We start from the raw sequence: 23,980 nt of genomic DNA, 5'->3' as shown, positions 1-23,980 counted from the left end.
CCTCAGCAAATGCAAAAGAACAGAAATCATAAGAAACAGTCTCTCAGACCATAGTGCAATCAAATTAGAGTTCAAGATTAGGAAACTCACTCAAAACCATACAACTACATGGAAACTGAACAACCTGCTCCTGAGTGACTACTGGGTAAATAAAATTAGGGCAGAAATAAAGAAGTTCTTTGAAACCAATGAGAACAAAGACACAACATACCAGAATCTCTGGGACACAGCTAAAGCAGTGTTTAGAGGGAAATTTATAGCACTAAAATGCCCTCATGAGAAAGTAGGAAAGATCTAAAATCGACATCCTAACATCACAATGAAAAGAACTAGAGAAGCAAGAGGAAACAAATTAAAAAGCTAGCATAAGACAAGAAATAACTAATATCAGAGCAGAACTGAAGGAGATAGAGATGAAAAAGCCTTCAAAAAATCAATGAATGTAGTAGCTGGTTTGTTGAAAAGATTAACAAAATAGACTGCTGGCCAGACTAATAAAGAAGAAAAGAAAAAAGAATACAATAAACACAATAAAAAATGATAAAGGGGATATCACCACTGACCCCACAGAAATACAAACTACCATCAGAGAATACTTTAAACACCTCTATGCAAATAAACTAGAAAATCTAGAAGAAATGGATGAATTCCTGGACACAACACCCTCCCAAGACTAAACCAGGAAGAAGTCAAATCCCTGAATTAGACCAATAAAATGTTCTGAAGTTGAGGCAGTAATTAAGAGCCTACCAACCAACAAAAGCCCAGGACTAGACAGATTCACAGCTGAATTCCACCAGAAGTACAAAGAGGAGCTGGTACCATTCCTTCTAAAACTATTTCAAACAGTAGAAAAACAGGGACTCCTCTGCAATTCATTTTATGAGGCCAGCCTCATCTTGATACCAAAACCTGGCAGACACAACAAAAAAAGAAAAAGAAAATTTCAGGCCAATATCCCTGATTAACATAGATGGGAAAATCCTCAATAAAATACTGGCAAACTGAATCCAGCAGCACATTGAAAAGCTTATCTGCCACGATCAAGTTGGCTTCATCCCTGGGATACAAGGCTGGTTCAACATATGCAAATCAATGAACATAATCCATCACATAAACAGAACCAATGACAAAAGCCACATGATTATATCAATAGATGCAGAAAAGGCCTTCGATAAAATTCAACACCCTTTCATGGTAAAAAACACTCAATAAACTAGGTATTGATGGAATGTATCTCAAAATAATAAGAGCAATTTATGACAAACCCACAGCCAATATCATACTGAATGACCAAAAGCTGGAAACATTATCTTTGAAAACTGGCACAATACAAGGATGCCTTTTCTCGCGGCTCCTATTCAACATAGTATCGAAAGTTCTGGCTAGGGCTATCAGGCAAGAGAAAGAAATAAAGGGTATTCAAATGGGAAGAGAGGAAGTCAAATTGTCTCTGTTTGCAGATAACATGGCTGTATATTTAGAAAATCCCCTCATCTCAGCTCAAAATATTCTTAAGCTGATAACTTCAGCAAAGTGACAGGATACAAAATCAATGTGCAAAACTCACAAGCATTCCTACACAACAACAATAGACAAAGAGAAAGCCAAATCATGAGTTAACTCCTATTCACAGTTGTTACAAAGAGAATAAAATACCTAGGAATACAACTTACAAGGGATGTGAAGGACCTCTTTAAGGAGAACTACAAACCACTGCTCAAGGAAATAAGAGAGGACACAAACAAGTGGAAAAACATTCCATGCTCATGGATAGGAAGAATCAATATTGTGAAAATGGCCATACTCCCCAAAGTAAATTTATAGATTCACTGCTATTCCCATCAAGTTACCATTGACATTCTTCACAGAATTAGAAAACTACTTTAAATTTCATATGGAACCAAGAAAGATCCTGTATATTCAAGACAATCCTAAGCAAAAGAACAAAGCTGGAGGCATCACAGTACCTGACTTCAAATTATACGACAAGGCTACAGTAACCCCAGCAACATGGTACTGGTACCAACACAGATATATAGACCAATGGAACAGAAAAGAGGCCTCAGAAATAACACCACACATCTACAACCATCTGATCTTTGACAAACCTGACAAAAACAAGCAATGGGGAAAGGATTCCCTATTTAATAAATGGTGTTGGGAAAACTGGCTAGCCATATGCAGAAAACTGAAACTGGACCCCTTCCTTACACCATACAAAAATTAACTCAAGATGTATTAAAAATTTAAAGGTAAGACCTAGAACAATAAAAACCCTAGAAGAAAACCTAGGCAGTATCATTCTTTTATGTTTTCTTCTACACATGTTATAATTTTGGGTTTTACATTTGTGTCTATGATCCATTTTGAGGTAATTTTTGTATAAGATTTTCAGTAAGGGTTAATTATTTATATTGAACATTACTCATTTAAATACTTACCTCTTTATTAAATTGCCTTGCCATCTTTGTTAAAGTAAATTGCTCATAAATATGTGGGCCTATTTCTGGACTCTCCATTCTGTTTCATACATGTAAAGGTCTATCATTTTGAATTACCAAACTGTCTTGATTACTAAATTTATAACAGTTTTCACTAAAATTGCTTTTATGATATTATATTACATTTTCGCATACAATGTAGAATGAGGTAATCAAGTTCTACAAAAAGGCTTCCAGAATTTGACTGTGGTTCCTCTGAATCTGTATACATACATTGGGGAGAAATACCATTTTAAGGTATTCTTCAAATTCTCTCAATAATATTTTGTAGTTTTTAGTGCAGAAGACTTGGATATCTTTGGTTAGATTTATTTCTAGGTACCTTGTGGTTTTTTGTTTCAACCATGAATGGGATCCTTAAAATTTTATTTTTAATTTTTTGCTAGTAGTGCCATTGCTTGTTGCTACTGCAGTTATTTTCATATATTCACTTTGTATCTGTGACTTTGCTAAATTTATTTATTGGCTCAAGTAGTTGTCAATTTTCTATTCTTTACATAGAAAAATCTATGTAAATAACACTATCATCTGTAAGTAAGGAAAGTTATAGTATTATTTCCTCTTTCCTAATCTTTATGTCTTTTATTTGTTTTTCTTGCTCTATTGCAATATCTTGGGTCTTTATAATAATGTTGAATAGAAGGACACCCTACATGCTTGATCTCGGATAAATAATTAAATATTGTACCATTAAGTATGACATTAGTGCTACATTTTTGCTTTCAATTCATGCCCTTTGTCTATATCAGGAAGTTTCCTACTAGTTGAAGTTTGATGGAAGTGTTTTGTTTTTTTTTTTTAAATCGTTAATGCGTGTGGAATTTGTCAAATGTTTTTTCGGCATCTACTGAAATATATCTTAAGGTTATTCTCTTTATTTTGTCCATATGGTGAATTATGTTGCTTGCTTTTTAAGTGTTAAAAGAACCTTGCATTCTTGGATTAAATCTATTGGCATTCCTTTTGTTAACTTAACTAAGTATTATTTTGATGCTATTGTAAATGGAACTGTTTATTTTATTTTCAGAATGTTCATTGCTGGCATATAGAGATACAATTGGTTTTGTATATGGATTGTATTCTGAAACTTTACTGAAATTGTTTTTTAGCTCAAATAGTTTTTTTTTTGTATGTGGATTCCTTAGGTTTTTCTGCTTAAAAATTATGTCACCTGCAAATAGAAATAATTTTATTTCTTCCTTTTCAATATGAATGCTTTTTTTTCTGGCATACTTGTCCTTTCTGGAATCTCCACAACAATTTTGAATAGAAATGGCAAAAACAAAGATGCTTATCTTCTCCCTGATCTTAGAGGGATAATGTTCAGTCTTTCACCATTAAGTGGGCTGTTAGCTGTGTGTTTTTCAAATATACCCTTTATGAGTTTGAGGAAGGTCCCTTGTATTCATTTGTCTGGAGTATTCTTATCATGAAATGTGTAAGATTTTGTCAGATGTTTTTTCTGCATCTGTTAGATGATCCTTGTGTTTTTGGCCCTTATTTTAATAATGTGTTATATTGCATTAGTTGATTTTCGTGTGTTGTACCAACTTTGAATTTCTGGGATAAATCTCACCTGTCATGGTGTATAATCATTTTTTATGTTGCTAGATTCAGTTTGTTAGTATTTCTTTGAAGATTTTTGAGTTTATATTTATAGGGATGTTGTTCTGTATTTTTTATTTGTTATTGTTTTTGTTTTTGTCGTCATGATATCTCCATCTGATTTTAAGATCCAGGTAATCCTGGTTTCATAGAATGAGTTTGGAAGTGTTATCTTTTCTTCGTTTTTTTTTTTTTTGGCAAGAGTTTGTTAAGAATTGGTGTTATTTTATTTTATTTTGTTGAGATGGAGCCTCGCTCTATCAACAGGCTGGAGTGCAGTGGCATGATCTCGGCTCACTGCAACCTCTGCCTCCTGGGATCAAGTGATTCTCCTGCCTCAGCCTCCAGAGTAGCTGGGACTACAGGCATGCACCACTATGCCCAGCTAGTTTTTGTATTTTTAGTAGAGACGGGGTTTCACCATGTTGGCCAGGATGGTCTCGATCTCTTGACCTTGTGATCTGCCTGCCTTGGCCTCCCAAAGAGCTGGGATTACACGTGTGAGCCACCACACCCAGCCAAGAATTGGTGTTAATTTTAAACAAGTTTTAATTTTACAGAATTTACCTGTGAAAACATCTGGACATAGAATTTTCCTGGTGGGAAGTTTTTTGATTATTAATTTAATACTACTTGTTTTAGATCTATTCAGGTATCCATATTTACTTTTAGTCAACTTTGTTTGTTGTTTTTCCAGACAACATACTTTAAAGATCTATCTATCTATTTACTGTTTTTATATGTTCTTGGTGGAATTACCCTTTTTCATCATGAGACACCCCTATTCATTTCTAGTAATGTTACTTGATTTATAGTCTATGTTGTCTGATATAAGTATAGTTACATTTGCTTCTTGTTGATAGTGCTTTTCTTTTAAAACAACAAATGCCATTTCATTTAGGTTATTTAATTTTTTGATGTACAGTTGGTTATAGTATGTCCTCTGTTTAATTTCTGATTTTACAAATTAGAGTCCTCTCTCTTTTTTGTTAGCCAATCAATTTAAAGTTGTCACTTTTGTTGATCACTTCAAAGGACGAATTTTGTGTTTATTGGCTTTCAGTAATGTTTTCTATTCTCTATGTCATTTATTTCTACTCTTATCTTTATTATTATATTTATTCTGCTTTCTTTGGGTTTATTTTGCTCTTTTTTCCTTTTCCCCCAAGTATTATTTTTTCCTTAAATTACTTTTTTGAGGTGTGATTGACACACAAAAAGCTGCACATATTTGTTGTATACAATTTGATGAGTTTGGAGATAACTATACATCTGTGAAACCATTACCACAGGCTTATCCATAAATATATCCATCATCTCCAAAAGTTTCCTTCTGCTTTCTTTATATATTATTACTATTTTTGTGATAAAAATACTTAACATAAGATCTACTCTCTTAGCAAATCTTAATGTATACATTTTTTTTTTTTTTTGAGACAGAGTCTCACTCTATTACCCAGGCTGGAGTGCAGTGGCGCCATCTTGGCTTACTATATCCTCCACCTCCTAGGTTCAAGTGATTCTCCTGCCTAAGCCTCCCATGTACCTGGGATTACAGGCATCACCATGAATGGTTATTAAACCAGTATTTATCTGGGGGTATTAGAGCTAAAACCACCTATTTTATCATTCTGATAAAGTCAGTCTCTTTTTATTATTTTGATATTAATAATATGTGGTTTATTTCTTCTTGGTGAGCTTTGCTAAGAGTTTTTTAATATTAAAAGTCTATTTCAAAGTATCAAACTTTCACATTTAAAATTTTTAGGGTACATTCAGATAATTTTTTAAATATTTTCTGTTCTTTTTGCTTGCCTCTGCTTTTTGTTTTGAAAATACCATTCTTTTTTTACCTTTTTAAAACAGAAGCATGGATCATTGATCTTTATCCACATGTATAAATCACTGAAAAATTAATCATCTGTAACTATATATGTATATGTATGTGCATGTATGGTTATAAATTTACATCTTAGAGTGGATTTAGCTATATGTTACACTTTTCGATTCTCATATATTGAACACAATTTAGTTTAAAATATTATTACTGAAATGAGAGAACACATGCAGTATTAGATCACTCCTTTGAAATTAATTGGGACTTGCTTTATGGATGAGCATATGATCAGTTTTGAGAAGAACATCATGTACATTTGAAAAGAATGTATATTCTTTATTTCTATAAATATAATGTGTTTCATAATTAAAACTAGGTATTTTTAAAATCATGTTTTCAAATTATCTCAATCCTTTGCTGAATATTTCTTTTGGTATTTTTTACAGTAAGGGATATTGGCGTGTTAAATTTCTCATTTTGATTCTAGATTAATCTATGTTTTAATTTTGTCAAATTTTACTTACATACTTTAAAGATCGATCTATCTATCTATCTATCTATCTATCTATCTATCTATCTATCTATCTTTTTAATGTTTTTATATGTTCTTGGTGGAATTACCCTTTTTCATCATGAAATACCCCTATTCATTTCTAGTAATGTTACTTGATTTATAGTCTATGTTGTCTGATATAAGTATATATATAGTTACATTTGCTTTCTTATTAAGAGTGCTTTTCTGTTAAAACTTTTTGTCATTTTATTTTCAATCTTTTTGTGCTCCTAAAAGGAAAGCTTGTGTTTATAAGCATTAGTTCGTATTATATCCAAAATAAAATTTTGTCTTGTATTTAAAAAATTATTTAATTATATATATATAAGACGTAGAACATTATGTTTTGATATACATAATGCAATGACTACCAAAGTCAAGCATATTAGCATATTTATTATCTCATATAGTTAACTTTTTTTGGTATATGTATGCACGGTAAAAGCTACTAAAATCTACTTTCTTAGCACATTTCCAGTATGTTATATAATATTATTAACTATAATCCTCATGCTCTACATGATCTCTAGGTTTAGTCATCATACATAATTGTGATTTTCTACTCTTTGACCTACATACCTCATTTTGTCCACCACCATCTGCCCCTGGTAACCACCATTCTATTTTCTGTTTCTGTGTGTTTGGCTTTTTTTCTTTCAGATTCTACATATAAGTGAAGTCATGCAATATTTTTCTTTTTGCATCTGGCTTATTTAACTTAGCATAATGTGCTCCAGGTTCATCCATTTTGTCTTAATTGTAATTTTAATCCATTTACATATAACACATTTAGTGATATATTTGGGTATAAAATCTACAGCTTATGTTTTGTGTTATATTTGTCCTACCTATGTATTTTATTTTATTTTTTTATTTTATTTATTTTTTTTTCTCGTAGTTTTTTTTTTTTTTATTATACTTTAGGTTTTAGGGTACATGTGCACAATGTGCAGGTTTGTTACATATGTATCCATGTGCCATGTTGATTTCCTGCACCCATTAACTCATCATTTAGCATTAGGTATATCTCCTAATGCTGTCCCTCCCCCCTACCCCCAGCCCACAACAGTCCCTGGAGTGTGACATTCCCCTTCCTGTGTCCATGAGTTCTCATTGTTCAATTCCCACCTATGAGTGAGAACATGTGGTGTTTGGTTTTTTGTCCTTGCTATAGTTTACTGAGAATGATGGTTTCCAGTTTCATCCATGTCCCTACAAAGGACATGAACTCATCATTTTTTATGGCTGCATAGTATTCCATGGTGTATATGTGCCACATTTTCTTAATCCAGTCTATTGTTGTTGGACATTTGGGTTTGTTCCTATTGTGAATAGTGCCGCAATAAACATACGTGTGCATGTGTCTTTATAGCAGCATGATTTATAGTCCTTTGGGTATATACCCAGTAATGGGATGGCTGGGTCAAATGGTATTTCTAGTTCTAGATCCCTGAGGAATCGCCACACTGACTTCCACAATGCTTGAACTAGTTTACAGTCCCACCAACAGTGTAAAAGTGTTCCTATTTCTCCACATCCTCTCCAGCACCTGTTGTTTCCTGACTTTTTAATGATGGCCATTCTAACTGGTGTGAGATGGTATCTCACTGTGGTTTTGATTTGCATTTCTCTGATGGCCAGTGATGATGAACATTTTTTCATGTGTTTTTTGGCTGCATAAATGTCTTCTTTTGAGAAGTGTCTGTTCATGTCCTTTGCCCACTTTTTGATAGGGCTGTTTGTTTTTTTCTTGTAAATTTGTTTCAGTTCATTGTAGATTCTGGATATTAGCCCTTTGTCAGATGAGTAGGTTGCAAAAATTTTCTCCCATTCTGTAGGTTGCCTGTTCACTCTGATGGTAGTTTCTTTTGCTATGCAGAAGCTCTTTGGTTTAATGAGATCCCATTTGTCAATTTTGGCTTTTGTTGCCATTGCTTTTGGTGTTTTAGACATGAAGTCCTTGCCCATGCCTATGTCCTGAATGGTATTGCCTAGTTTTCTTGTAGGATTTTAATGGTTTAGGTCTAACATTTAAGTCTTTAATCCATCTTGAATTAATTTTTGTATAAGGTGTAAGGAAGGGATCCAGTTTCAGCTTTCTACATATGGCTAGCCAGTTTTCCCAGCACCATTTATTAAATAGGGAATCCTTTCCCCATTTCTTGTTTTTGTCAGGTTTGTCAAAGATCAGATAGTTGTAGATATGCGGCATCATTTCTGAAGGCTCTGTTCTGTTCCATTTATCTATGCCTCTGTTGTGGTACCAGTACCATGCTATTTTGGTTACTGTAGCCTTGTAGTATAGTTTAAAGTCAGGTAGCTTGATGCCTCCAGCTTTGTTCTTTTGGCTTAGGATTGACTTGGCGATGCGGGCTCTTTTTTGATTCCATATGAACTTTAAAGTAGTTTTTTCCAATTCTGTGAAGAAAGTCATTGGTAGCTTGATGGGGATGGCATTGAATCTATAAATTACCTTGGGCAGTATGGCCATTTTCATGATATTGATTCTTCCAACCCATGAGCATGGAATGTTCTTCCATTTGTTTGTATCCTCTTTTATTTCATTGAGCAATGGTTTGTAGTTCTCCTTGAAGAGGTCCTTCACATCCCTTGTAAGTTGGATTCCTAGGTATTTTATTCTCTTTGAAGCAATTGTGAATGAGAGTTCACTCATGATTTGGCTCTCTGTTTGTCTGTTATTGGTGTACAAGAATGCTTGTGATTCTTGTACAGTGATTTTGTATCCTGAGACTTTGCTGAAGTTGCTAATCAGCTTAAGGAGATTTTGGGCTGAGACAGTGGAGTTTTCTAGATATACAATCATGTCATCTGCAAACAGGGACAGTTTGACTTCCTCTTTTCCTAATTGAATACCCTTTATTTCCTTCTCCTGCCTGATTGCTCTGGCCAGAACTTCCAGCACTATGTTGAATAGGAGTGGTGAGAGAGGGCATCCCTGTCTTGTGCCAGTTTTCAGAGGGAATGCTTCCAGTTTTTGCCCATTCAGTATGATATTGGCTGTGGGTTTGTCATAGATAGCTCTTATTATTTTGAGATACATCCCATCAATACCTAATTTATTGAGAGTTTTTAGCATGAAGGGTTGTTGAATTTTGTCAAAGGCCTTTCTGCATCTATTGAGATAATCATGTGGTTTTTGTCTTTGGTTCTGTTTATATGCTGGATTACATTTATTGATTTGCATATGTTGAACCAGCCTTGCATCCCAGGGATGAAGCCCACTTGATCATGGTGGATAAGCTTTTTGATGTGCTGCTGGATTCGGTTTGCCAGTATTTTATTGAGGATTTTTGCATCAATGTTCATCAAGGATATTGGTCTGAAATTCTCTTTTTTGGTTGTGTCTCTGCCAGGCTTTGGTATCAGGATGATGCTGGCTTCATAAAATGTGTTAGGGAGGATTCCCTCTTTTTCTATCAATTGGAATAGTTTCAGAAGGAATAGTACCAGTTCCTCCTTGTACCTCTGGTAGAATTCAGCTGTGAATCCATCAGGTCCTGGACTCTTTTTGGTTGGTAAGCTATTGATTATTGCCACAATTTCAGAACCTGTTATTGGTTTATTCAGAGATTCAACTTCTTCCTGGTTTAGTCTTGAGAGGGTGTATTTGTCGAGGAATTTATCCATTTCTTCTAGATTTTCTAGTTTATTTGCCTAGAGGTGTTTGTAGTATTCTCTGATGGTAGATTGTATTTCTGTGGGATCGGTGGTGATATCCCCTTTTTCATTTGTTATTGCGTCTATTTGGTTATTCTCTCTTTTCTTCTTTATTAGTCTTGCTAGCAGTCTATCAATGTTGTTGATCTTTTCAAAAAACCAGCTCCTGGATTCATTAGTTTTTTGAAGGGTTTTTTGTGTCTCTATTTCCTTCAGTTCTGCTCTGATTTTCGTTATTTCTAGCCTTCTGCTAGCTTTTGAATGTGTTTGCTCTTGCTTTTCTAGTTCTTTTAATTGTGATGTTAGGGTGTCAATTTTGGATCTTTCCTGCTTTCTCTTGTGGGCATTTAGTGCTATAAATTTCCCTCTACACACTGCTTTGAATGTGTCCCAGAGATTCTGGTATGTTGTGTCTTTGTTCTCGTTGGTTTCAAAGAACATCTTTATTTCTGCCTTCATTTCATTATGTACCCAATAGTCATTCAGGACCAGGTTGTTGAGTTTCCATGTAGTTGAGCGGTTTTGAGTGAGTTTCTTAATCCTGAGTTCTAGTTTGATTGCACTGTGGTCTGAGAGACAGTTTGTTATAATTTCTGTTCTTTTACACTTGCTGAGGAGATCTTTACTTCCAACTATGTGGTCAATTTTGGAATAGGTGTGGTGTGGTGCTGAAAAAAATGTATATTCTGTTGATTTGGGGTGGAGAGTTCTGTAGGTGTCTATTAGGTCCACTTTGTGTAGAGCTGAGTTCAATTCCTGGATATCCTTGTTAACTTTCTGTCTCGTTGATCTGTCTAATGTTGACAGTAGGGTGTTAAAATCTCCCATTATTATTGTGTGGGAGTTTAAGTCCCTTTGTAGGTCACTCAGGACTTGCTTTATGGATCTGGGTGCTCCTGTGTTTGGTGCATATATATTTAGGATAGTTAGCTCTTCTTGTTGAATTGATCCCTTTACCATTATGTAATGGCCTTCTTTGTCTCTTTTGATCTTTGTTGGTTTAAAGTCTATTTTATCAGAGACTAGGATTGCAACCCTTGCCTTTTTTTGTTTTCCACTTGCTTGATAGATCTTCCTCCATCGCTTTATTTTGAGTCTATGTGTGTCTCTGCACGTGAGATGCGTTTCCTGAATACAGCACACTCATGGGTCTTGACTCCTTATCCAGTTTGCCAATCTGTGTCTTTTAATTGGAGCATTTAGCCCATTTACATTTAATGTTAATATTGTTACGTGTGAATCTGATCCTGTCATTATGATGTTAATTGGTTATTTTGCTCGTTAGTTGATGCAGTTTCTTCCTAGCCTCGATGGTCTTTACAATTTGGCATGTTTTTGCAGTGGCTGGTACCGGTTGTTCCTTTCCATGTTTAGTGCTTCCTTCAGGAGCTCTTTTAGGGCAGGCCTGGTGGTGACAAAATCACCCAGCATTTGCTTGTCTGTAAAGTATTTTATTTCTCCTTCACTTATGAAGCTTAGTTTGGCTGGATAGGAAATTCTGGGTTGAAAATTCTTTTCTTTAAGAATGTTGAATATTGGCCCCCACTCTCTTCTGGCTTGTAGAGTTTCTGCCAAGAGATCAGCTGTTAGTCTGATGGGCTTCCCTTTGTGGGTAACCCGACCTTTCTCTCTGGCTGCCCTTAACATTTTTTCCTTCATTTCAACTTTGGTGAATCTGACAATTATGTGTCTTGGAGTTGCTCTTCTCGAGGAGTATCTTTATGGCATTCTCTGTATTTCCTGAATCTGAATGTTGGCCTGCCTTGCTAGATTGGGGAAATTCTCTTGGATAATATCTTGCAGAGTGCTTTCCAACTTGGTTCCATTGTCCCCATCATTTTCAGGTACACCAATCAGACATAGGTTTGGTCTTTTCACATAGTCCCAAATTTCTTGGAGGCTTTGTTCATTTCTTTTTATTCTTTTTTCTCTAAACTTCCCTTCTCGCTTCATTTCATTCATTTCATCTTCCATCAGCGATACCCTTTCTTCCAGTTGATCGCATCTGCTACTGAGGCTTCTGCAATCTTCGCGTAGTTCTCGAAACTTGGCTTTCAGCTCCATCAGCTCCTTTAAGCCCTTCTCTCCATTGGTTATTCTAGTTATCCATTCTTCTAATTTTTTTTCAAAGTTTTTAACTTCTTTGGTATTGTTTTGAATTTCCTCCCATAGCTCAGAGTAGTTTGATCGTCTGAAGCCTTCTTCTCTCAACTCGTCACAGTCATCCTCCATCGAGCTTTGTTCCATTGCTGGTGAGGAACTGCGTTCCTTTGGAGGAGGAGAGGTGCTCTGCTTTTTAGAATTTCCAGTTTTTCTGCTCTGTTTTTTCCCCATCTTTGTGGTTTTATCTACTTTTTGTCTTTGATGATGGTGTTGTACAGATGGGTTTTTGGTGTGGATGTCCTTTCTGTTTGTTAGTTTTCCTTCTACCAGACAGGACCCTCAGCTGCAGGTCTGTTGGAGTTTACTAGAGGTCCACTCCAGACCCTGTTTGGCTGGGTGTTAGCAGCGGTGGCTGCAGAACAGCGGATTTTCATGAGACCAGAAATTCAGCTGTCTGATAGTTCCTCTGGAAGTTTTGTCTCAGAGGAGTACCCGGCCAAGTGAGGTGTCAGTCTGTCCCTACTGGGTGGGTGCCTCCCAGTTAGGCTGCTCAGGGGTGAGGGACCCACTTTAGGAGGCAGTCTGTCTGTTCTCAGATCTCCAGCTGTGTGCTGGGAAAACCACTACTCTCTTCAAAGCTTTCAGTCAGACAGGGACATTTAAGTCTGTGGAGGTTCCTGCTGACTTTTTGTTTGTCTGTGCCCTGCCCCCGGAGGTGGAGCCTACAGAGGCAGGCAGGCCTCCTTGATCTGTGCTGGACTCCACCCAGTTGGAGCTTCCTGGCTGCTTTGTTTACCTAAGCAAGCCTGGGCAATGGCGGGCGCCCCTCCCCCAGCCTCGCTGCCACCTTGCAGCTTGATTTCAGACTGCTGTGCTAGCAATCAGCGAGACTCCGTGGGCATAGGACCCTCTGAGCCAGGTGCGGCACACATCTCCTAGTGTGCCGTTTTCCAGGCCCGTTGGAAAAGCGCAGTATTAGGGTGGGACTGACCCGATATTCCAGGTGCGGTCTGTTACCCGTTTCTTTGACTAGGAAAGGGAACTCCCTGACCCCTTGCACTTCCCGAGTGAGGCAATGCCTCGCCCTGCTTCGGCTCGTGCACAGTGCACTTCACTGACTGTCCTGCACCCACTGTTAGGCACTCCCTAGTGAGATGAAACCAGTACCTCAAACAGAAATGCAGAAATCACCCGTCTTCTGTGTCACTCAGGCTGGGAGTTGGAGACCTGAGCTCTTCCTATTCGGCCATCTTGGCTCCACCCCCAAAATCCTACCTATGTATTTTAGAGTGTGTTTGTTTTCTTTCCTTGTGTTTCATTTAATGAAAGAGAACCAGATGATATGGAAGCATTATTAGCTTATTCTGAAATAGTTATTTCCAGAAGGCCATAAACTGGCACTTAATTGCATATAAGGAAAGTATTATTTATGTACACACACACACATACAGAGAATGCTCATCACAAGAATGATGAAGAAGGTCAACAGAGTACAGTAGGCCAAAGACCAGATGTTCACTATTCTTTGAGACTATAAGTTTAGTGGGCACAAAGAAAGTATATGTTTGATACTATCTAGTCTCTTTTATAACACAAAGCATAGTGCCTTTTGAATGAATTACTGATTAAATGGCTTAATAAATGAATTGGTTGTAGCTATGGTAGATTCTGAAAGAAAAACACAATGAAATCAGAAGTCTTTAATTTATGGTCTCACCCTGGTGCTTTAAAACATGAACTTAAGCAAGCCCTAAACATTTTTGGGTTTCAATTTACCTATCACTGGGTCATGGTGAGGATTTAATAATATAAAAGATGTCAAATCATTTTGAAACTATAAATTTCTAGACACATATGGTACATTATTATTGGACACTATATGCCACAGTAATTTTAAGATGTTACTGTTTATCAAAACCCATTTATACTGTTTTAGTATGAAGAACAAAATGAAAATCTGCATTCCTTTGAATATTGAAGTGAATATTAATATTTAATTTTTAGATCATGAACTTTTAGAGGGAAAAAACTACCTTTTCAACTTCTTGTTATTTTAAAAATAGTAATTTTATTAAGCCTTACTACTTTTCGTGTGCTTTCAATTTATATTATTTGTTTATTATTCCTACCAGCTCTGTTAGGTAGACAGCTATATTGTCTAGTGGTTAGATCCAGGTTGCTTGAATTCAAATCCCAAATGTGACTTTTACTTGTTTACTTGCTATATAACTTTGGGTAAGTTCTCTGTACCTTGGTTTTCTCAGATGTAAAATGGGGATAGTAATGGTCTCTACCTCATAGGAGTTGTTGTAAGGATCAAATAGTTTAGTTCATTTAGCATTTAGGACAGTATGTGGCATGTAGAAATGCTCAGAAAACCTTAATTTTCTATCAAAACTTAATATTCATATAAATTGTGTATGTTAATTTCAAGTAGTGTTCATAGTAGTTGGCATAGAAATAAATTTTCATGTTTCTATTAATATGATTGTAACTTTATAGTTGAGGAAACAGATGTTGGAAGAGGTTAAGTGAATTGTCTAAAGTTGCTTAGTTAGTTCCAGAACTAAAACTAAACTAGTTCTTCTGACTCCAAATTCAGTACCGTTGTGTAACAAATATGTTGCCTCTCTAACAATTCACTGCTCATTAGAATATCAGTGAGAAAAAGGAGAGACAATACAGAAAATGGAGATAACACCTAAGTTTACACATTTTTTATATAACTGTTAGTTCTCTTGATGGAGAAAGTGGAAATTAAGTTTCATGATTGTGTTATTCTTATGTAGCAATTCTAATTTTTTTGTTTAAAACCTTACTCTACATATTCTTTAACATATTCTGATAGAAGTTTAGGATATAAGAAGCTCAGTACAAACCACATTTGCCTGTTGTAAAAATTAAACAAGATCAAATGTATTACAGGTAGTTTGTATACAATGAAGCTTAATACAAAATACATAAGGTATTATCATCCTCACTTTTCTAAGTAAGAAACCAAAGTTTGCCATTCTTCTCTTGGTTTGTAGGGACTTACCACAGGCTTTATATAATATCCTGGTCTGTCAAAGACACTTGTAGCATAAAAGGATCTGGGTCAGAAGGGCCAGACAGAGAAGCTTGCACCACAGCCTGGCCTAGCTGAAAGCTTTTCTTACTCTGGGCTGCATTCAGACTTGGCAGCCCTATGGATTGTGAACACTGAGCCTTCAAGTACTGAATGTTGACAAATGCCACTATCAGAGAGCATAATATTTAAATGTGTGTACCATTGGCTGCATGAACTTCTATTAAAACACAATTCTCTTAATTTTTATTACCAGGTAACCTGGGCCGGGTGGACCAGGTCTCTGAGTTTGAGTATGATCTGTTCATTAGACCGGACACCTGTAATCCACGCTTCCGAGTCTGGTTCAACTTTACTGTTGAAAATGTGAAAGAATCACAGGTGAGGTAAATAGCGGATACCTTCAGAGTGGTTTTGGTAAGAATAATATGCTTTTGTCTTCTTTTAGAAATATCAAAATAATGACTATATTAAGAATATATTCTTGTTTATCCACAACAATGATACAGTTTTGGTTCAAGAGATACAGAGAAATAGGTACAATATGTTGACTTTCGTTATCTGATGGTTTTTAAATAATACAAATATTTCATCTGAGAATAAAGTGTTCCTTTCTGATTGAAGCATTAGCATGATATGTTAGGATTTCTTGAGGGACACTATAAGGAAACACTGGAAGAGACTTGCTATTATGTTTACAAAGGGTGTTGTTCTCTATTGTCTGTTCTTTATAAAGATCTGTGAGAAACATTTCTCACAAGTCTCCGTTTCAAAAGAAAAGCTTTTCTTCTGTACAACATGGTGTTTGTATCTTTAAGACAATATGATTCTTGTAACTCATCCTATTTTCCCTTTGCTTTGGCTGCTGGGAAACACGGAACCATGTTTACAGCCCTCTCTAGTGATTCTGGAAAATATTTTTGCTTGTGCTTCTGTGTACTGACTTTCCTTTTACAAGTTGAGTAGACCTTATCTTAAATGCATGGGACCAGAAGTGTTTCAGTTTTTTTTTCAGAGTTTGAAATATTTGCATATATAATACATACCGAGATATCTTGGGGAGGGTACCCAAGTCTGAACATGAAATTCATTTATATTTCATATACATCTTGTATACATAGCCTGGAAGTAATTTTATACAATACTTTGAATAATTTTGTCCATGAAAAACTATTATTTTCCATTTGTGGCATCACTTCAGTGCTCAAAAAGTTTTGGATTTTGGAGCATTTTAGATTTTCGATTTTCAGATGAGGGATTCTCAACTTGTATTTCGAGCATATTAAACTGCTTTTAACCATAATTTCTTCAGCTACATTTTTTTAATAGGGCACGTTTTTATAATACTTTCGAATCCTATTTTTCATGAGAGAGAGTATTGATGAAAATAAAGAGAACTAAAAACATGCTTGAATAAACATTAATAAAACTCAAATCGTAAGATATCAGTTACTATTCCGTTATATTGAGACAACTGATCATGGAAGACTCTGTACAAACTTCGTACACATAGTGAGATTATTATTGTTTTAAGCAGTTGAAAGCATAGTCCTGCAATCCAACATCTACCTTCTTACTTTATGTTGTCTTTTGCTAGTATATTTGGGAAAAAGTAGGGAGTTTAGCTTCTCCTAGGGAGTTTAGCTTCTCCTGGGTCAATCCATTCTGCTTGCTCTATCCCCTGATTGCTTGCTTCTCATCATTTTATCTCAATGGCAACTTGACTTGTGTGTCAGACAGTGGCCAGTGTCTATAATTTAGGGACTTTGAGCCTCCTATACAATATTATTCCTGGCAGCTAGCTTCAGCAAAAAGGGGGTGCAAATATAGCCACTTTACTTTGATACTTTAATTTTGTACAACACCATGGACACAAGACTGAGTGTATGCAATATTTACTAAAGTAGCCCTGAACATTATTTGCTAAATCTGACTTGTCTCAGAATGTTAGGACAAGGGAGAAAAAGTTACACCACACACAGAGAGCCTCTTAAGGACAAACCTTAGTTCCTAACTTTGCTTTTTGGTTTTATTTACTCTCCTATGGCAGAGTTCCCTTTTCAGTTTTCCACAGTAACAGTAGGCATTCCCTTTCTCCTTATCTTAGGAAAACCCTCTTTACCTACACGGGTTCACCTGATTCTAGGATTGTCCTACTTGTTCCACTAAGACAATCAATAATCCTTAAAGTATATTTTCCAAAGTCTGTGTTACTAAATCTAGAGAATGTAATCCACAATAGGAGGCTTTAGTCACATGTACTAGACTGAGTCTTTCACTTCAAATTTGGGACCCCTCTTTTCTTCATTACCTCTCTCATTCTTTTGTTAATGTTCCTGTCTCATATCAGCAACTTATGGTTGTCACAAACACATACCCCTGGAAAACAAACAATAATTCTGAAGCAGTGTAGTCAACTCATATGAAGGAAGGAAAACATTTTCTTTCTTTCTTTTTTTTTTTTTTGAGACAGTGTCGCTCTGTCGCCCAGGCTGGAGTGCAGTGGCATCATCTTGGCTCACTGCAAGCTCTGCCTCCCTCCCGGGTTCATGCCATTCTCCTGCCTCAGCCTCCTGAATAGCTGGGACTACAGGCGCCCACCACCACGCCCAGCTAATTTTTTGTGTGTTTTTAGTAGAGACAGGGTTTCACCATGTTAGCCAGGATGGTCTCGATCTCCTGACCTTGTGATCCGCCCGCCTCAGCCTCTCAAAGTGCTGGGATTACAGGCGTGAGCCACCGCACCTGGCCTAGGAAAACATTTTCTTAAAAGCAGTATAATCTGCCATGATTTCTAAATTCATAAAGGGAATTATTCTTTTCCTCTTTTTTTTTCATAGCACATCCTTCAGCTTGCCTGCTGGATCCAGGAACCCACTAACTCCTAAGAAGTGGGGCCAATTACTTTTCAAACAAGAGAATCATCTATCCTCATTGTGGTCTTTGCTAAAAAGAGATTTAGCAAAAGCTCTGAAATTATACTGTTTCTTTAACTTTGGGTCACATTAAATTCCTGGCCCAGTTTTTCTTTCACTTAAGTGTCTATAAAGATTATCTTTATACAGCTTATACAAGGAGGAGTAGAGGGGTAAGATGATAAGAGAGTTAGGAAAAATGTGTTCCTTCAGTTAAACTACTTGAGATAGCCTTTTGGACAAGTTTCTCATACAATGTTCTTTGCTCTTCTAGTTTGTTTACGAGGATGTTCTTTTTGTTGTTCAAAATGTCTCTGCCAGAGTGTTATAACTTACTTATTACATGTCAAAGCTATACAGCCTCTTTTGCAATCTTATCTATCAATTAATTAAGCAAGTAACATGAATGTTTTTTAAAGGGTTATTCTTATAAGAGAGTTGGGTCTGTTTTGTGGATGCATATTTATTAAAGTTGAAGAGACCAATATTTTCCCTGTCTCTGGGTTCTGTCTGCATATAGAGTGCTATCTTATCCTTGTTCCAAATAGAAATCATGAACATGTTTATCTGGTTTCCTGGAGCTTGATGCTTTTATCAGCCTCTTACTGTGGGCCATTGCCTCATCAACTATAATCACATTATGGAAATCTCTCTTAAGAAGGCATAAAGATTTGCAGGAAAGACACAATATATATCTCTAGCTCACAGGATATTTGTTTTCATGGTAGTCTACATTAAAGAAAATAGTTTTACTATGAAGTTTGACTTGTGAGGTCTGTTTTTATAGCATCTCTTTCTATAATCTTTTTTTCATCTCTCAATTTTCCATTAAAATGAGACCTGCATAAGTGTAATCTAGTCAAGAACGTTATTTAGGTCTTGGTACTACTAGCAGGCAAAAAAACATATATGTATTAGTCATTGCACGCTGACTCCATTAAATAAATTTTAAAAATTGCAGCGTCAAATATATTGTATAAACAGGTCTAGCTTTTGCGTTATATTTCTTGATGTTTCTAGGAAATAATAAAAGCTTTCAACATATGGTGTTGTATCCCAGGACTGATATATTAACCCCTAAAAGTAGTTGCTCAATAGTGCATTTGCAAGAATCAATGAAAACTAAATGTCCAAATTCCTTTATGGAAAGGTGATTTTCTCTCTAAAAAACTGATATTAAATATTCTTCGTGGAAATGTATTAATGCAGCTGAGAGCACTTGTGTGATATGAAAGTAAATCTTCCTATTTAAATATGCTAAAAGTTCAGCCAATAAGAGAAAATAAAATGTTATGCTTGGATTGATTAAGCTTTATTTCTTTTTTGTGTTTTTTTTTATCTTTTTGAAGTTATTTTTCCCATTTTTATTGTAAAAATAGTCAATGTGCAATGTAGTAAATTTGGGAAATATAATTATTTGAAGCAGAGAAAAAGAACCCCCCGACACACACACAAATTACAAGTTTACTAACTGGAAGCAAATACTGTTAATTTTTTTGGTGTATTTATTTCTGAACTTATTTATTTTCTATCTTGGAGCATAATTAAATTTGTACTGTATATAAATTTTCATGTTTTGCTTCTAAAGAACCTAAATATTATCACAGGCAATTTTCTGTTATCAAAAGTTTGATAAATATGGCTATATTAATAGCTCTTTATTCTTGGTCATAAAGATTATTTTCCATTTGTTGTTGTTATAAGTAACAATGTAGTGAACATCTTGATGCAGGAAATGTTACCAAAATTTTATTTTGCTTCCTTAGGATAAATTTCTATGAGAGGAACTGATAGGCAAAGGGATATGAACATTTTAAAGACTCTTTACACATATATCTAAATTGATGCCAGAAAGTTTATACTATTTTGCTGTCCTATCAGAGTGAATAAGATTCCTTTATGTGAATTTCTTGCTTTGTTTTATAAACTCCAGTGTTCAGAAATCCATAATAAATTGTTACTTTTTCCTCACTTGTTTTGCAACTTCACACAGATAAATGGGATATGATGCAATGTCTCAGGCCTCTAGTCATAAATTAATTGCATTCCAGCAATAACATGAGACATCAAAACAGATAGAGTTATTATTTTGACTCCTTTTCTCAATTCATCAACCTGTTTTACCTGGGAGTGCCAATAGATTGTCGTCTGATGTATGTAATAGGAGATTTTGAAAAAAGAAGTGTTTGTTTAACAATATAGTATTTCTTGGATTACTATAAGAAGTAATGTAGTTTAAACATACACATGCACACATACACACTTTTACATAGATGTGTTTAAATTTTACTTTAAGATTCTGAGAAAGTTTGCTGCCTTTTTTTTTTTTTTTTTTTTTTGAGATAGAGTCTTGTTCTGTCGCCCAGGCTGGAGTGCAGTGGCGCAATCTTGGCTCACTGCAAGCTCTGCCTCCCAGTTTCATGCCATTCTCCTGCCTCATCCTCCTGAGCAGCTCTGACCACAGGCACCTGCCACCATGCCCGGCTAATTTTTTGTATTTTTAGTAGAGGCGGGGTTTCACCCTGCTAGCCAGGATGGTCTCGATCTCCTGACCTCGTGATCCACCTGCCTCAGCCTCCCAAAGTGCCGGGATTACAGGCGTGAGCCACCGTGTCTGGCCAGTTTGCTGCTTCTTTAGTCTCAATTCTGGAGAATTCAGGCTCTGAAATTTCATCCTGGCCATGGCCAAAATCAGCAGTCCACAAAGGCAGCATATCACAGTGGAATTAGCACAGACAATGGATTTAAACCAATTTTGGTTTATATTTCTGACTCTTACTTATGAGCTGTTTTACCTGTGATCAGTTTAAATAATCTCTTGGTACCTCAGTTTTCTCATCTGTAAAATGAAAGTAATAATACTAATTCATAGGGGTCTTGTGAAAATTAAACAAGACAATGTTAAGTAAAGAGACTACTGATATGGTTTGGCTGTGTCCCCACCCAAAGCTCATCTTGATTCCCATGTGTTTTGGGGGGGACCTGGTGAAAGATAATCATGGGGGCAGGTCTTTCCTGTGTTGTTCTCATGATAGTGACTAAGTCTCACGAGATCTGATGATTATATAAAAGGGAGTTTATTAAAGTATTAACTCATACGATCACAAGGTCCCACAATAGGCCATCTGCAGGCTGAGGAGCAAGGAAAGCCAGTCTGAGTTCCAAAACTGAAGAACTTGGAGTCCGATGTTCAAGGGCAGGAAGTATCCAGCAAGGGAGAAAGATGCAAGCTGGGAAACTAGTCCAGTCTCTCTTTTCACATTTTTCTGCCTGCTTGTATTCTAGCCCCGCTGGCAGCTGATTACATTGTGCCCACCCAGATTAAGGGTGTGTCTGCCTTTCCCAGCCCACTGACTCAAATGTTAATCTCCTTTGACGACATCCTCACAGACACACCCAGGATTAATATTTTGTATGCTTCAATCCAATCAAGTTGATACTCAGTATTAACCATCACAACTACCATAGTGTTTGGTAGACAATAGGGACTCAATACTTGATGGCCATTGTTTTTATTAAAACACCCCAACAGTATCCTGTCTGTCATGGTGGCCAACATGAGAATGCAGAGGACCATTGTCATCCACCAGGACTATCTCCACTACATCCATAAGTGCAATCCTATAAGAGCACCCCAAGAACATTTCTGCACACCTGTTCCTCTGTTTCAAGGACATCCAGGTCAGCAACATCATCATGGTGGACAAGTTGCTAGCCCTTGAGGAAGATAGTGCACTTCAACATGCTGAAGGTCACCAAGGCCACCACCACCAAGAAGCAATTTCAGAAGTTCTGAGACTGGACGTCTGCCTAGACCTCAGAATGAAGTAAAGTTGCTTTCTCATTCAAACTATAGCAACAACAGCAGCAAGAACAAAAACCACCACCACAGCAGATTACTACTAGGAAACTGCTACTAAAACAGGTTTTTTGCCCTTATTCCTTTTCATCCTTCCTTTTCTCCTGTTTATCCTTCACCTCCTCCTCCACCTATTTTCAAAACCTGTTATTGATGCTCATCATCATCATCATCAAGCAAAATGTACTAGTTAAGAATACAGACTTTTTGTTAGACATACACTCCAGGCCTAGCTCTTCCACTTACTGCCTCTGTGACCTTGAGAAAGTTATTGAACTATTTGTCTATTTAAATTATTAATTTCTATATTTATTCAATGGGGTTAATAGTACGTAATAGGGTTGATGTGAGAAACACATGGGATGATGCAGATAAAACACTAAATTTAATGCCTGGTACATAGGAACTGTGCAGCAAATGTTATCTATTAATATTACTATACTTCTAATACTAGCAGGAAATATAACACAGGTTCTCATTTTCTCTGTCATTCAACTTATTATATTAATAGCTAAAATTTACGAGCACTTCAGTGTCATAAGTAGTGTTCTAAGCCCTTTATATTAATTCATTCATTTATTCCTCAAAGCAATTCTTTGAAGTAAGTACCATTTTTAGTATCCTGACCCCCATTTTACAGCTGAAGAAGCTGAAAGGAACTGAGACAAAGAAAGGATGAATAACTTGCTGAAGATCATACAATTAGTAAGTGGTTTATACAGGATTTGTGCCTAGGTAGTCACTGTAGAAATGCTTACTGTAGCAAATTTGGGAAATATAGCTAAGTATTGAAAGCAAGCAAGAAAAAAACTCAAACACATAATCCTCCTACCTAAAAGGAATGACTGTGAACCTTTTAACATACAGGCATACTTCAGAGATATTGTGGGTTTGGTTTGAGATCACAGCAATGAAATGAATATCACAATAAAGTGAGTCACATGAATTTTTTGTTTCCCTGGTGCATATAAAAGTTATGCTCACTATATTATAAAATGTGCAATAGCATTATGTCTAAAATCAATGTGTATACCTTAATTAAGAAATACTTTATTGCAAAAAAAGTTAATATTCATCTGAGGCTTCAGTGAGTCTTAATCTTTTTGGCTGATGAAGGGTCTTGCATTGATGTTCATGGCTGCTGATTGATCAGGGTGCTATTGCTGAAGGTTGGGGTGACTGTGGCAATTTCTTAAAATAAGACAGCAATGAGGTATACCACATCAGTTGACTTCATCAGTTAACTCATGAAAGATTTCTGTAGTAGGTGAAGCTGTCTAATAGCATTTTACTCACAGCAGAACTTCTTTCAAAATTGGAGTCAGTCCTCTCAAATCATGAAAAGTAACCCCATTTACAGTAGCCAAAAATAAAATTAAACACCTAGGAATTAACTTAACCAAAGGACTGAAAGCTCTCGTTTATAGAAGACTATAAAATATTGATCAAAGAAATTGAAGAGGACAGATAAAAAGGAAAGATATTCCATGTTCATGGATTAGAAGGATCAACATTATTAGAATGTCCACACTACCCAAAGCAGTCCGTAGATTGAATGTAATCTCTATCAAAATACCAATGACATTCTTCACAGAAATAGAAAAAATCCTAAAATTTATATAGAGCCACAATAGACCCAGAAGAACCAAAGCTATCCTGAGCAAAAATAACAAAACTGGAGGAATCACATTACTTGACTTCAAATTATACTGCAGAGCTCTAGTAACCAAAGCAGCATGGTACTGGCATAAAAGCAGACACATAGACCAATGGAACAGAATAGAGAACTCAGAAAAGAATCCATATTATCTACAGTGAACTCCTTTTTGACAAAAGTGCCAAGAATATACATTGAGGAA

The 23,980-nt window shown here is 36.0% G+C and overlaps 1 protein-coding gene across 1 annotated transcript in view; it reads left to right on the top strand.

Moving 5' to 3' along the window:
- The window catches only part of AGBL4 (ATP/GTP binding protein like 4), a 1,461,703-nt gene that overhangs the window by 286,526 nt on the left and 1,151,197 nt on the right, over positions 1–23,980 (top strand). Inside the window, exon 3 of the mRNA XM_030823879.1 lies at positions 15,604–15,728. Within this exon, the coding sequence (XP_030679739.1) occupies positions 15,604–15,728 (125 nt within the window). The remainder of the gene's footprint in view (positions 1–15,603; positions 15,729–23,980) is intronic.

This window comes from Nomascus leucogenys, chromosome 12 (genome assembly GCF_006542625.1).
Source record: "Nomascus leucogenys isolate Asia chromosome 12, Asia_NLE_v1, whole genome shotgun sequence".
Taxonomy (NCBI): Eukaryota; Metazoa; Chordata; class Mammalia; order Primates; family Hylobatidae; genus Nomascus; species Nomascus leucogenys.
This window is presented reverse-complemented; position numbering and strand designations above follow the sequence as displayed.